The sequence below is a fragment of the Pseudonaja textilis genome, chromosome 1, assembly GCF_049901715.1.
Source record: "Pseudonaja textilis isolate UNSWEBS1 chromosome 1, rPseTex1.2, whole genome shotgun sequence".
Lineage (NCBI taxonomy): Eukaryota > Metazoa > Chordata > Lepidosauria > Squamata > Elapidae > Pseudonaja > Pseudonaja textilis.
In genome coordinates, this window is record NC_141990.1 from 18,446,218 (window position 1) to 18,461,190 (window position 14,973).

The following is a 14,973-nucleotide window of genomic DNA, read 5'->3' on the forward strand; positions in this document are numbered from 1 at the left end:
GAGAGGGTATTTCTGGTGTGTTTTCTCCTTTCTAGTGATATCAAGGTTGCCACCTTGTTGTTAACTAGAAAGGGAACTGATTAAATGATGCTCCTGCAGGATTCAGCAGGAGGCTTCTTGATGCCTTTGGACTCCAGCCAGATCCTTTGGGCCCAATGCTTTAAAATCAATGGGTTGGAAGCTCCACTTCCTGCTTTCCTGGTAGAGCACAGCAGACCTGTAGAACAACCTGACCCCAACCATCGCTTAGAGAATTGCTCTGCTCCAATCAAAAATTGTCCTGGGTCTACATTGTCGAAAGGCAATGTATCTGGCCTCATCCATTGGCAAGGTGAGTAGATTGGTGGGATCATAACCAATGGGAAATGACAACTTCTCCCCCCAAAGAAGACTAGCTTGACATTACAGCTAATGTTTGTTGCTGTATTCCCCATTAGGAGAATGATTGCACTCAGGGAAACGTAGAGAGAGTGATGTCAACCAGCATACAGATACACTGAATAGTAAAATGTAGGTTTTACTTCCAGTAAATGGGTAAACCAAGTCCAACAAACAGTCCAAATCATACATGGTTAAAGCGGTTAGTATCAGTCCAGGGATAATCCAAAAACGAAGTCAAGTATCATAAACAAAGTTCAGTAAACAGAGTTTGCTAACAGTTGCAAGACTCACAGCAATCCAAGCAGAATGACAATCAGGCAAAACGGCAAAACAAGAAATGCAAGAAGAAAGAAACCAGGTTTCTGGCTCCATCTTATGGCCATCAGAAGAACCTCAGCCAATCACAATTACAGCATTTTCTTAAAGATACAGTATTAAATAACTATCCTGGTTTATATATTTCCAACCCAACTGTTAGGTGACTATCATTCCTAACAATGTTGATCTCACACCTCAGCCAGAGAAGAGCAGCAAGGGAACTTGTGGCTTTGTCCTTCCTGCTAGAAAGGAAACTAATAAGAATTTTACTATTTTTCTTCCTCTCAATCTTTATGCCAAAAGACGTTTGATTATATGTTTTTCAAGTAAAACATATTCCACAGACAGGTTCTTTCAATACAGAATGCTACTTTTTTCCTCCTCCCCCTTCATAAGGCAGGGCCTCTTTTAGTATTGACTGGGTAAAAATGTTTTATGGAACAATACCACAACTGACATGCAAAAATATTACAGACCACCAACCCTTATCTAGCACTGTCGTGGGTTAGTCATGGGAGCTGTTTACATAATGACCCTGTTAGAAAAGATCAAAAATTCCATCTGATTTAACATGTCATCTCCAGGAACTGCCAGCCAGAAATCTTTGGACACTCAAAAAAAAGGGTGACATCACTCCTTTGCCAAGGAGAAGAAAACTCATAGCTCTCCAGATGTTTCTGGAGAGCTGAACTGGAGTTCTCAGCATCTGCTGTATAGTCAAAGTAGTTGGAGATGTTGGTCGTGATGGTTCAACAATGTGGAGGGCCACAAATTTTCCAACCTTGCCTTATTTTTGAGATATATATATATCACTCTGAAAAGCACAGAGCTGAAGACAGAAGCCTGAAGATGATGAATGAGACTTCATCGAAACGTTGCCTAGATACTGCGAATCTTACGCAGGAGAAAACCTGAACAACCAAAGATCCACATACAAATACCCGCGAGAACCTCAGAAAACAAATATATACATACATACATACATACATACATATACATATACATATACATATACATATATATATATGGCAAGAGTCAGGCTTTTATAGTGGTTTCAGATTTAAATTTGGGGCAGCCTATTGCTGTACCAGAATGGTTTTTTCTTCACCTTGATTGGTTGAGAGTCTTGTTCTGTGTTTATTGGTCTTGGAGTTTGCTGTGTTCTGCTTGATTGGTGTTTCTAATATCTTCTGTCTGTTTTTTGGCTCTTTTTGTATCTTGATTGGCTAGCAACATTGTGTTGCTTTATTGGAGGCCTTTAGTGCAACTTGGCTCCGGGTAAATGGACGGCTATCATTAGTTAGGAAACTAGGTTTCATCTGGGTGCCTGGTTGGGGTGTGTTTGAGCTGGAGGTATCAGGGGGGATCTGTCTGTGCCCAGGTGTTTGCCTGGCTTGTGGTGTGGAGATTTTTTTGTTGGTGAGTGCAGGCTTCCAAATGATTGACAGTCTGGTGGAATCATCTCTTCTATTCATGCTTTCTGGTCTTTTTTCAATCTCTATGGCTTCTCTGATGATTCTGTGGCTGGGGTTTTCTATAGTGGCTAGGGTTTTGGTGCCATTGAAGTTGATGCTATGACCTGTGGCTTCCATGTGTTGGACTAGTGAGGAAGTGTGTTCCAGCTTTTTTACTGCATTTTTATGTTCATCCAGGTGGGTACTTATTCTTCTATTGGTCTGTCCAATGTATGTGGCCAGGCATGATGCACAGGGGACTTCGTATATGCCTTGGTTTTCCAGGTCAGTTTTATCTTTGGGGTTTCTAAGGATGGCTGCTATTTTTCTCTCTGTTTTGAAGGCAGTCTTGATGCGATGTCTGTGTAGTATCTTACTAATTTTGTCTGTAGTACCTCTTATGTAGGGCAGGACAGCTGTTCCATAGGTCTGTTCATCTTCTGGGTCTCTATTATGTCTCAATGTGTTTTTGTGGATCAAGCTGGTGATTTTGCTTTTGTGGAAGCCGTTGGCTGTCAGTACTTTAGTCAGGGTGCATAGTTCAGTCTTAATGTGTGTCTTGTCTGCCAGGCGTTTGGTTCTAGCAATTAGTGTTTTAGCCACAGAGTTTATCTGTGCTGGATGGTGGTGGAATTGGGCATTGAGGTAGCGGTTAGTGTGTGTTTTCTTCTGGTGTACGGTGTGTCCTAGTGTGCCATCTGTTTTTTTGTAGATTAGTACATCTAGAAATGGTAGTTGTTTGTTTGTTTCTGTTTCCATGGTGAACTTGATTTTGGGGTGTGTGCTGTTTAGGTGTGTTAGGAAATGGTTTAGGTTTTCTTTTCCATGGGGCCAAATCACAAATGTGTCATCGATGTATCTTAACCATAGTTTGGGTTTGTGGATGGCATTGGCCAGGGCTCTCGATTCGAATTCTTCCATGAACAGGTTTGCAATGACGGGTGACAGTGGTGATCCCATAGGGGCTCCTTCAATTTGTTTGTATTTTCCGCATCAGTATCTGTCCTTCCAAAGAACAATCAGGGTTTTGATTTCCTTTACTGTATGTATAGATATATAAATAAATCTTGGGATCTCACCCTGAATTTTATGCATTGTTTTTCTCTTACACTGAAGTCAATTTCAGCTGGAATTCTGCTCAGGCTATCGTTCTGCTGATCGGCTGAGATTAAAGCAAAATAAAATCTAATTAGCAATGCTGCAATTAATACAATAAAACAAGTGTTTGTTAATAACTGCTAGCAGATTAAAATAATGCATAAGATAAGGAGCAAACAATAAGTGGATAGATTTTCAAAGCTTATCTAAATGCGAAGAATCAGATATTAATAAACAAAAGATTTTAAAGAGGGCTTCTGGCTTTAGGTAGTATCCTTGGAAAGGACAGGTTCTACTGGGAATCCCTGACATGTGAGAAATCATTAAAGCTGTGCTTTTTTAAAAACATCACTGATAAAATATGACAAAACCGATTGTAAAATTTGGATGTCCTTCCAAAGGCAAATTGGAGAAGTAATGCATGACTTTTCTGGTCCCACAGAACTCTTCCATCAGACAAAATTGTAAACAAGACCATCAAGGAAGGGTAAGGATATGTTTTGCTCAGGTTCTGGGCTTATGACTATAACTATAATAGATTAATAAAGTTGGAAAGGACCTTGTAGGTCATCTAGTCCAACCCACTACCCAAGCAGGAGACCCTACAGTTTTAAGTTCCTAACTCATTGCCAAGTAGGATCTCTTAAGGAATTTTAATCATTTTTTTCTCCTCCTCACTTCTTTCTTTCCTTTGAACATGCTCTTCCCCAGGGTGAAGTTTAAAAGTCTGTCATATTTTTGAGCAAAATAAACAAATTAAGATTGACCCTCATTAATTTAGGATAGATTTTCAAAGAGCTTATCCAAATGCGAAGAATCAGATATTAATAAACAAAAGATTTTAAAGAGGGCTTCTGGCTTTAGGTAGTATCCTTGGAAAGGGCAGGTTCTACTGGGAATCCCTGACATGTGAGAAATCATTAAAGCTGTGCTTTTTTAAAAACATCACTGATAAAATATGACAAAACCGATTGTAAAATTTGGATGTCCTTCCAAAGGCAAATTGGAGAAGTAATGCATGACTTTTCTGGTCCCACAGAACTCTTCCATCAGACAAAATTGTAAACAAGACCATCAGGGAAGGGTAAGGATATGTTTTGCTCAGGTTCTGGGCTTATGACTATAACTATAATAGATTAATAGAGTTGGAAAGGACCTTGTAGGTCATCTAGTCCAACCCGCTACCCAAGCAGGAGACCCTACAGTTTTAAGTTCCTAACTCATTGCCAAGTAGGATCTCTTAAGGAATTTTAATCATTTTTTCTCCTCCTTTGAACATGCTCTTTCTTTCCTTTGAACATGCTCTTCCCCAGGGTGAAGTTTAAAAGTCTGTATATTTTTGAGCTAACTTAATAAACAAATTAAGATTGACCCTCATTAATTTAGAAACCTAAGAAGGATGGACTTAGATGTGGCTCCATCAGGGAAATCCAAGGATGCAAGTCACAATGACGTAAATACAATTTAAGGGAAATTTGACTTTCCTACAGAGCTAATGAGTGCTTCTGTGCTGAAGATAAATTCCTTGTGTGTCCAACCACACTTGGCCAATAAAACCTCTTCTCTTCTCTTCTCTTCTCTTCTCTTCTCTTCTCTTCTCTTCTCTTCTCTTCTCTTCTCTTCTCTTCCATTCCATTCCACTCCACCCCATTCCATTCCACACGCTACACCAGGGATCCCCAATCCCCAGTCTGTGGGCTGGCACTGGTCCACGGCATACCAGCAGCCAGGCCACACAAACAAGTGAAGCCCCGTCCATGGTATTCACACAAGCATGCAAAACAACACCCCTTCTGGTCCCTGGAAAAACCTATCTCCATGGAACCGGTTCCTGGTGCCCAAAAGCTTTCTAAACTACACTCTACCCTACTCTACCCTACTCTACTCTACTCTACCCTACCCTACTCCCTGGGTTCACATAAAATGCTATTCAGATGTGGGTTTTTTTTACTGTCTCATTGCATTAGTGTGCCATGAGAGCTAGTTCGGTCTATTGGTTAAAGCATCAGGCTAGAAAGCAAGAGGCAATGAGTTCAAGACCTGCCTTGGCCATGAAAACCCACTCGGTGACTGTGGATCAGTCATTCTTTCTCAGCAGAACATCTCACAGGGTTGTTCTCATGTTGGATATATTCACTGCCTTTAGTTATAACTTATTTGTACAAAATAATAAAGGTGGGATGTAAATAAATAATAAATATCGTGCAAACGCAGCCCATGTGTTGGTATGAACCCAGACAACTGAGCTATTTTATTAAATTATTATTTTATTAACCATGGTTGGTGTGCTTTCAAACATAGCTATTATTTTGATACAGGTAATGGCCAACCTGATCGACTGATGGGTTCTATATGAGCATGAACTCTGAAAATGTGACCTTTGAGAACATCTAAACTGAACCAGATAGCAGAGGATAGCTAGAAATAAAGGGAACCAGATACATCTGGAAGAGTTTGGTCCAACATAAAGCCAGGATAGAATTTGGAAGCAAAGAGGGAGAGCCAACATGCTATTATGGGTATAGTCAGGATGGCATCTGGCAAACCAAGAGTAAAAGCCATAGTTTACCATCTTCCTAGTTTTTATTGGAGAGACATTTTAGTGCAGTGGTTAAGGCACCAGATTATAAAATGGGAGACAGTGAATGTTAGCCTTGGCTAACCTTGGTTAACAAGGTTAACCTTAAGAACCGTGGTGGTGCAGTGGTTAGAATGCAGTATTGCAGGCTAAATCTGTCATTCTGGAAGTAAAATCCTACATTTACTGTACAGTGTATCTGTGTGCTGTGCTCAACACTTCTCTCAATACGTCTTCCAGTATGTGCTCATTCTCCTAACGGGGAATTACCTCAACAGCAATGACAAATCATGTCTGGAAAACCATGCCAAGAAAATGGCAAGGACTAATCCAGGCAGTTGTCAGGAGCCATAAACACACACACACACACGTGTACATACATGTCTATGGAGATTCTCAGTCATCCAGGTCATGGTTGTCTTCAGAGCTGAAAAAGCTTCTTGGATGAGAAGAGAAACGCCTTCAAAGAAAAACCAGAAAGTCCAGTTGCCTCTTGAAAAAGTACCTTTGGGACACACACACACACACACACACACACACAACCTTTCATTACTGGTCATATGACTGAGCCATTTGTTCTCTGGAATCAGTCCAATAAATGGATAGATAATATTAAACTTTCCCAATCAGATACACTTCACATCTGCTGGAACAGCACTTCTAGAATTCCCAACTAAGCCTTCAGGGACTTGCCCTTCAAACAGGGGTGGGATTCTACCGGTTCGGACCAGTTCTATAGAACCGGTTGTTACAATTCTGCACAGTTTGGAGAACCGGCAATTCACACCACTGGCCTAAGAGTGGAGCTGAATCTTCCTTTGGACTGAAGCTTCTATTTTTCAGTGCAGACTCAGGCAGCAGATTGCAGAAAGTTAGATCTGCGAGTGACTCTGTGATTCTGCAAGCAACTCAATTTGCCTGCCTGCTTTGCCTCGTTTTGGGTAAAAGTTGCTCTTTTATTAATAAAAAAATTCAATATTTACATAAACATTTACAATATTTACATATAAGCCATGCCCAGCCAGTCACATGACCACCAAGCCACACCCACAAATTAGGGCACGCCCACAGAACCGGTTGTTAAGAAATTTGAATCCCACCCCTGCCTTCAAACACATCTGCAAGATTCTGATTGAAAACACCAGCATCACTGGGCCATTTTCTTGATTGTCCCTATAGAAAGATGGTCATCCATTAAGTTGCCCTGGGTGGGAATTCTACACAGGTAACCGCCACTTACGACCACCAGAGTCCAAAAATTTCTGTTGCTAAGCGAGACAGTGGTGAAGTGAATTTACCCCATTTTACGATCTTTTTTGCCACAGTTGTTAAGTGAGTCGCTACAGTTCTTAAATGAGCAACACTGTTGTTAAGTCATGGGTGTCAAATTTGTGACGTCACATTGCCGTCACGTGGTGTTTTACGATGCTTTTTCCCCATTCGCTGAGCTGGAGTGGGCGTGGCCTGCAGCGTGTGATGCATCCAGCCTGTGGGCTGCCAGTTTGACACCCTTGTGTTAAGCGAACCTGGCTTCCCCCTTGACTTTGCTTGTCAGAAGGTCACAAAAGGGGATCACATGACCACGGGACACTGCAACCGTCATAAATAGGAGTCAGTTGCCAGGCCTCTGAATTTTGATCATGTGACCATGGAGCTGCCGCAACGGTCCTAAATATGAAAAAATGTGATAAATCACAAAGTGCTGTTGGAAGAACTATCCTTCTAGGTTCAGTTCCAAGTGGGGGAAAAGACACTGGGAATATGGAGGCTGTTTGGAAAGATGGTTTAATGGTGGACAGGACCACATGGCTTGGAGCTCCAAAATGAAAAGGACAATCACATGCTTCAAGATGGTGGGTGAAGGAAAAGATGGGCTGAGATGTTGAGCGACCCTTAATTTTATACCCTTTGTTGAGTCCCACCTTAGTGTTTCCTGTTCCTGTGTAAGAAATGTATCCCATTGGCTGTCAGACTCCCAGGGGCAGGGGTCTTATTTAACTTTGTAGGCTTTGTCTGGACCACATGGCTTCTTCACCTGAGTGCTGGCTGATGCAATCTTCCCAGGCCAGGTGGTGAGATGGGTAGAGGTCTTTGTTATGCAGAATACTCTGGCCCAGGCCTTAATGGCCCATTAGCAAAGGTGGGGTGGGGGGTGGGTTTCTGCCTCTCTGAGGTGACTTTCCGCTTCTGAGTTTCTACTTCTCTTTTTAGGGGAAATATTCTGCCTTTTTAATATATCCTAAAATGTTTCATTTTCCTAGGAGAGGGGTGGGTTTTAACTTCCAACAGTGCCATTGTAATGTTGAACAGTGACAAAATGAACGGTTGTAAACCGAGGACTACCTGTTTAGAGTTGTGCCCTGAAAAAAAAAAAAAAAAATCACAGGCTAAAAAAATCCACTTATCAAAGCCCGGAGCTACCAGGGAAGGTTTTGAGGATCCAAATCAAATAATAATACTGTAATTTTTTTAAAGAAAGGATATAAGCATTTGGCAGGATATCCTTAAGAAGCTTATGGTTCGGTGGCTGGGGCTGGAGAGGCGGGACTTCTCCTGCCCGTCCAGGCGCCCGACTCAGGCCTTCTGGCTTCTCTGCTGAGTCACCCTGCAGAGCCCTTTTCCTTCAGACTGCAGCACGCCGATGCCTGCCTTGCCTGCGCCGGACTGAGCTGCCGCTGCCTGCTCCCGCCTAAAATTAATGCGTCAGTTAATTGTGCTTTATGGCCCAAGCCCTTTATGCTTACTCGCTTCTTTCTGCTGGGATCCATCTGCAGAACTGGCAGGTTGGAGAAGGAAAAAAAAAAAAAAAGGAGGGAGGGAAGGAAAGTGCCAAAAGGAGCCTGATTGGAAGCAAAGAGGTTGGAAAGGGAGGGGAAAGCCAAGCGGGGCCGGGCAGGAATTCCTCTGCCCGTGTTCTAACTCTTCTCCACCCCCATCCTAAAAAGCCAGGCTCAGAAGAAGCTGGGAGGCTGGAGGAGCAAGGCAAGAGTTTTGAAATATAATCAATTGACTCAATTGTCAAAAGAGCTCCTAGGTATATCACCTTCTTTCCAAGAGACTTAAATCAATTGGGCAGTGTTTCCTCAACCTTGGGCGCTTTAAGATGGGTGGACTTCAACTCCCAGAATTCCGATGCTGGCTGGGGAATTCTGGGAGTTGAAGTCCACCCATCTTAAAGCGCCCAAGGTTGAGGAAACACTGCAATAGGGTGTGGCCTGTTTTAGCTCCAACCTCAGATAGTCCCGGGGAAAGGCCCAGGTAAGAAATGGCATTTTGAGAGAAGACAAACAACAATATTTAAGGATGGATTATTAAACAATGATTCCTTCTGGAGGAGCAAAGCATTTTCTTTATTCCCTTGTGATCACTGAGGAGTTTTTCTTCTCCTCCTCCTCCTTGTAAAGGAGAACGTTGAGTTTTTGTGTACTCAGTTGCTGCTTCCGTGCTCCGACGCTCCCTGTTTATTCAAGAGATTTCTCTACAGTATTTCCCTGCCCTACTTCTGCTCAGATAACGCCGGTACCAGAACACCCATCGTGCTCGGGCTGCGTTTGGTGGGAACTGGAATCCAGCACGTTTCCTGTGTGCGGTACTTACTGTCTGATCTTGTACAATATTGTTTTTCTCCCTTGCCTGCTTTTCAATCACATAAATGGGGCAAAACTCAGTTAACAGCTATCTCACACGAAAGCTAGAAATATCTAAAAAAGTAGTGAAATAAGGAAAATATCTGAATAGAATTAAACATGGTAAGAAGAGGATTGTTATAATGATAGATATACTACTACCAAGTGAAGATCTAAACATGTCATAGTGTAAGAGATATATCTTAATAACAAAATAACAATGGAGAACTAATATCAATGTAATCAATAATTTTGATTATTGTTGCCCAAGATATCTCTACCCAGATGACACACGGTTAAATGGAAGATGAATTGTTTGTACTTATAAAAAAAAAACTTTCATTAAAAAAAACTATCTCACTTAGCAACAGAAATTTTGGGCTCAATTGTTTTCATAGGTTGAGGACTACCTCTATTTAACCCTCTTTAAGTTTATGGGGGGAATCTCTCTCTCCCTCCCTCCCCCCCTCTCCCTTTCCCCCTTTCATTCTCTAGTTATCTAACTATATCAAGATCTCCTGACTGAGCAGTGGGTTGGACTAGAAGACCTCCAAGGGCCCTTCCAGCTCTATTGTGATGGATGGATGAGTCTAAAATAGCAGGAACTTTAAGCAGCCCTTTTTAAGCAGCAGTGCTCAGAGCAAAATAAGTCTTGTGTCATTGGGAACATCACTGCAGCACATAGACTGTTCTCTGGGTGGCTACTCTATATTGGGGTTCAAAGTTCTGAGATTAATATTTGCCACCCCCATGAGTGAGTCCCAGTTAGGCAGATATCAATGTGTATTTTACCCTTTGATCTTGCAAGTTTCCTTTGCTGACTCAGGAACAGTGTGGGTCTAAATCCCACCTGTATCTGTGCACAGGTGGTTTGGTTGCTTGCCAAAGGCGCACAGCTGTGGTAGCTTAGCAAACTAGCCCTGTCTCCCATTGCAAGCAAAGGCAGCTTGCATTTGGATGCACATTTAGATTTTTTAAAAAAGAGGGATTTTACCTTGTGGGGACTTGAAATCTGTGCAGATGTTTGGATTCCATTGCAAGGAAAGAGCCTTGCATTTGAAAGAAAAAAATCAGATAGGTCTGCAGCTTTTCCAAGATATTTTAATGCTGGAGGCTAAAAACCAGTCAGTGCCTCAACTCATTCCTGCCCTACGCCCCTCTCCGCCCTAATCCTGAGCCTCTTCTGCAACTAGTGATGGGAACAAGCAAAGTCCACTCATGAGCAGAGGGCAAGTCACAGGTCATCCACAGCTCTATCCTCAGCACTTGGCCTCCACTTAGCTTCTGCCTATTCAAGAAATGCTGCAATGCAGCTGTGATGGTGCCAGCATGTAGTGCTTTTGCCAAAACAGTGCATGCATACCTAGGACACCCACTTCTCCCTGCCTGCCTGCCTGTAATCAGGAGTCCTTCCCCATAGCCTGTCTTGGGATCTCTCAGAATAGGCACACCAGGCCGGTAGGAAAGAGCCCCTTAAAGTTAAGACATCTTGCCACTGCAATGAGCAGAAAGGCCAGGGGAGGATAACAGCGGCCTCATTCCTGCCAGTAGGAATACTGCTGTCCCCATGCAGTAGCCCTTGATACAAGAGCAAACTAATTTTGCATTGCTGCCAAGGAAACAACTGGGCACAGCCATGTAGTTACCAGCAAGAGAGCTCAACTCTGAGGCTTTCCCTTTTAATAGCAGCAATAACACTAAGAGTTTAGTTTCAAGAAAGCAAAAACTTGGAAGAGAGAAAACGTGATGGGCAGGGAAAAAAAGAGGGAGGTTTTTTTTCTCATTTGCTTCTACCTGCTCCCATGGCAGGAGGAACCTTATAGCTTCTCAGGCTATAAAAGGCTGGCAGATTTATTTGACACTTTGAAGTTCAGGTAAACTAAACCCTAAACCTAATGTAACATCATGCCATGCCAAGAAAAATCCATCACAGCCTGGCTTAATGTGAAGGGCTGGTTTGTGCAACATTGTAATGCGCAACCTCAAATGCCCAACCTTGTTTTAGTGACTGTATTATGCAGTGGGAATCCAGCCCCTCTGAAGGGTTGTTGTTGTTTTTTGCAAGAATCAGAGATCCCCTCTGTAAACCTTCTGCAGGTTGGGCTTAGCCCAAACTCCTCCCTCTGTTGTTCCTCTTTGACTTGCATGTAGTCCGTGCAGCAGTCTTTCCTCTCCGTTTACCTGGGTGAGTGCATCTTAAAACACACACACAGACACACCTGGTGTAAGCTGTTCCAGAACCACTGTTTTATGCTCTCAAGCTGCAGTGAATAGAGAGTAACAGTTCTTGCTGTTGGCAGCCACTATTGCAGTCCTGGAATTATAATGACTTGCAAAGGCACCAGCAATTCCCCTGCAGTTTCAGAGATTGCAAAAGAGATGTAAAAACAGGGATTTCTCAGCCCATGGACTGCAGCGAGCTTGGTGCGGTGCTGGGAAAGGCTGATTTGAACATAAGAATGAGACAGCAATCCTGCACGGACCTCCTGAAATAAAACCCACCGAATGCTTTTGAGGCATACCCCTGGATAGCTATGCATTAAAGATGACATCACCAAAGGACTTTGTGGTCTCGTATAGCTTCTGACCTTTTGCAGCTGGAAATATTCTACCCTTAGCTTCAGCCACTGATCTTCTCCCATTTCATGTGGGCTGCATTTGCAAATCACCCTAAGCCTGGTTAGTTTTAACCCTGATTAAGGTTTTGCCGTCTTAGTAATGTGTTATATGAACTCCATCCGAGCGACTAATTTGCAGCCGAGAAGGTTGTGCAAAGCCAGAAAAGTGGGTTCATGGAGTAAACCAAGGTTAACCAAGGATAAGCAAACCAAGCAAACAAGAGTTATGTCTGAAAGCTTTTCTCTGCTATTTGGTACAGAATGTGTATGTGGCTCAGCAGTTGTAGTATGTGTGTAACATATGGAAAGGAAAGCAGCTCATTGATATGTTACAATGGTTCTCCTCAGTGCTGAAAAGGAGATTCTGGTTGGGGGAAAAATAGATCAGTGGTTGCTCCAGTGTGGGTTTTTACTACAGCGTCTTTTCCCCATGTTATTTGTTTTATGTAAAACTTGTATGTAGCCATCCATCTTATATTGACAGCTTGCTCAACGGTTACATAAAACCACTGCAGGAAGTCATCTGCTGATTTTGGGTATATAACCAATATACCCTTGAGGCTTAAATATATATTATTACTCTAGACCGGACTGAAGAGATGAAGCATGAAGGATTGGAAGGGACAAAACAAGCTTAAATGGAATCCCTGCAAGAAACTCTGAAGTTCTGAAGCTAGTTCTAGATGAGATTATATACTCCCTTGAATAAGCCAGCTGTGGTCAAGAAAGTCTTTGCTGAACTTCTACGTATCAGTTGTGGGTCTTTCTAGACTTGGAGTCCCAAGCCACAATGACTCATGCCCTCATCTTCACATTTAAGTCTTCTGCAATGCAGGCTCATGAGCCTGCCTCAGAAGATGACTTGGAACCAGCAAGGCAAGAGCCCAGCTGCTGGCACTGATGGATAGGCTTCCCTATCACTGATAACACTGATACTTTAGCATCGGTGCTGACACTGATAACACTGTGTTATAACAGTGCATAACACTTGATGCATAACAACTGATGCTTTAGCTATTTAGAATAGAATAGAATAGAATAGAATAGAATAGAATAATAGAGTTGGAAGGGACCTTGGAGGTCTTCTAGTCCAGCCCCCTGCTCAGGCAGGAAACCTGCTATCAGGATTCCGGCAGTTGCCCTATTTCAGGCAAATGGTTACAGATTGATTTAACCCGAATGCCTATGGGAACTCACATAGAACTCGCATTCTAAGCCAAGATTGCTTAACCATGACTGATTGAATAATTGGCTGGGTTCTCACATGATGCAGAGCTAAAATCAAACAAAACATGGCTTAGTGCACTGGGGTGTGAAGATCTTGTATCCCACTTTTCCCCACCTGGATACCCTTCAACAGGTTCTGACCAGTTCTGGAGAACCAGTAGCTGAAACTGTGAGTAGTTCAGAGAACCGGCAAATACCACCTGTGACTGGCCCCGCCCCCATCTATTCTCTGCCTCCCGAGTCCCAGCTGGTCAGCTGGGTCTTCCTTGGTGGCTCACCACAGGAGAACGGAGCTGGAAAAGAAGGTTAGTAGGGTGGGGAGGGAATGAGAGATTTTACAGTATCCTTCCCCTGCCATGCCCACCAAGCCACACCATGCCCACCAAGCCACACCCACAGAACCAGTAGTAAAAAAATTGAATCCCACCACTGCCTTCAGATATGATGGGGAGGGTCCACCTCCCATTAATGGCCCTGTTGACTAGAGGACACCTAGACATTTCATTCCATGAGCCTTAAAGGCACAAGATATCTTGGCTGCGGCTTCACTGGAGAGGAGAGGATTTCTCCTTGATTCAAAGAACCTTGTAATACTCTTTTCTCAGCCTTTCATTGCCTTTTACACCATGTTTTTTATTTTATTTGCTGGATGCCAAATTTGTTGATTGTGTGGGCAATTTCCCAACCTCTGCTGCAGAGTAGCATGTTTGCAAAGTGCCTGTGACACACAAAATCAAGGATGGATCACATTATTTTTTTTCTTTTTGAGGGAGGAATTTTCATGTGAATAATCTGTTTCAAACCACATGCAGTGGGTGGGCGAGGTCATGTCCATAAGTCAGCCAAAACAGTGAGTAGGGCCATCCCCAAAGAAGATGTGTCCATGTATTCTCCTTATTTTTAATATTCATTTTTATCTTTGGGGGGACTGTTCCCTATCTCTCATATACAAAGACACATATTCTTTCTCCCTCTCCCCTGGCAATTGTAGGAAGCAGATGGGTGACTTTAAAAGTTATAGGTTGCCTGAAATTAGGCTATGGGCTACATGTGGCCCTAGGACTCTCGGTTCTCCCCTGCTCCCCAACTGAAAAATAAACATACCCTCAAATTAATAAAACAATACTCAGTGACCTCACAAGATGAAAGGGTTGATGACTAAAAAGGGTTTCAGACATTTATGGATGTTTTCTTGGATAGCATTTCATGTCCAAGACAATGCATGGTAAAAAGCAACAAGCAAGGGTTTCTGCCGACATGCTTGGGAGCATCTTGAAAGCAACTGCTTGCCCATAATGGGAATCAGGAAACTGGACTGAAGAGATCTTTAGTCTGATTCAACTCTTTATGACAGTGTTACTCAACCTTGGCAACTTGAAGATCTGTGGACTTCAACTCCCAGAATTCTCCAGTCAGGATACAACTTCAAGTTGCCAAGGCTGAGAAACACTGTTGTGATCTCACGGACTCTGAATGGAATTGAGCTCCATGATTAAAGGTGGCCCACCCTCATTTCAAGGTAGAATTGCAATTAGATATTTAGTAGATAGGAGTAGAATGATGGCTCAGTGGTTAAGATACTGGCTTTGTTGGCTGGAAAGCTGGCAGCCCAGGTTTGAGACTTGATGCCATGCAATGGGGTGAGCTCCTACCCTTGCCCCAGCCCAGCTCCT

General features: G+C 42.8%; 1 protein-coding gene across 1 annotated transcript; it reads right to left on the reverse strand.

The window, feature by feature from the left end:
- Window positions 1-280: 280 nt before the first annotated feature.
- On the reverse strand, window positions 281-6,331 carry LOC148127512 (uncharacterized). The gene is made up of 2 exons (XM_087927111.1): window positions 6,210-6,331; window positions 281-3,315 (listed from the first exon to the last, which is right to left on the reverse strand). The coding sequence occupies exon 2, from the start codon at window positions 3,111-3,113 to the stop codon at window positions 1,926-1,928; it is 1,188 nt and encodes a 395-aa protein (XP_087783237.1). The 5' UTR covers window positions 3,114-3,315; window positions 6,210-6,331; the 3' UTR covers window positions 281-1,925.
- Between the last annotated feature and the right edge of the window lie 8,642 nt (window positions 6,332-14,973).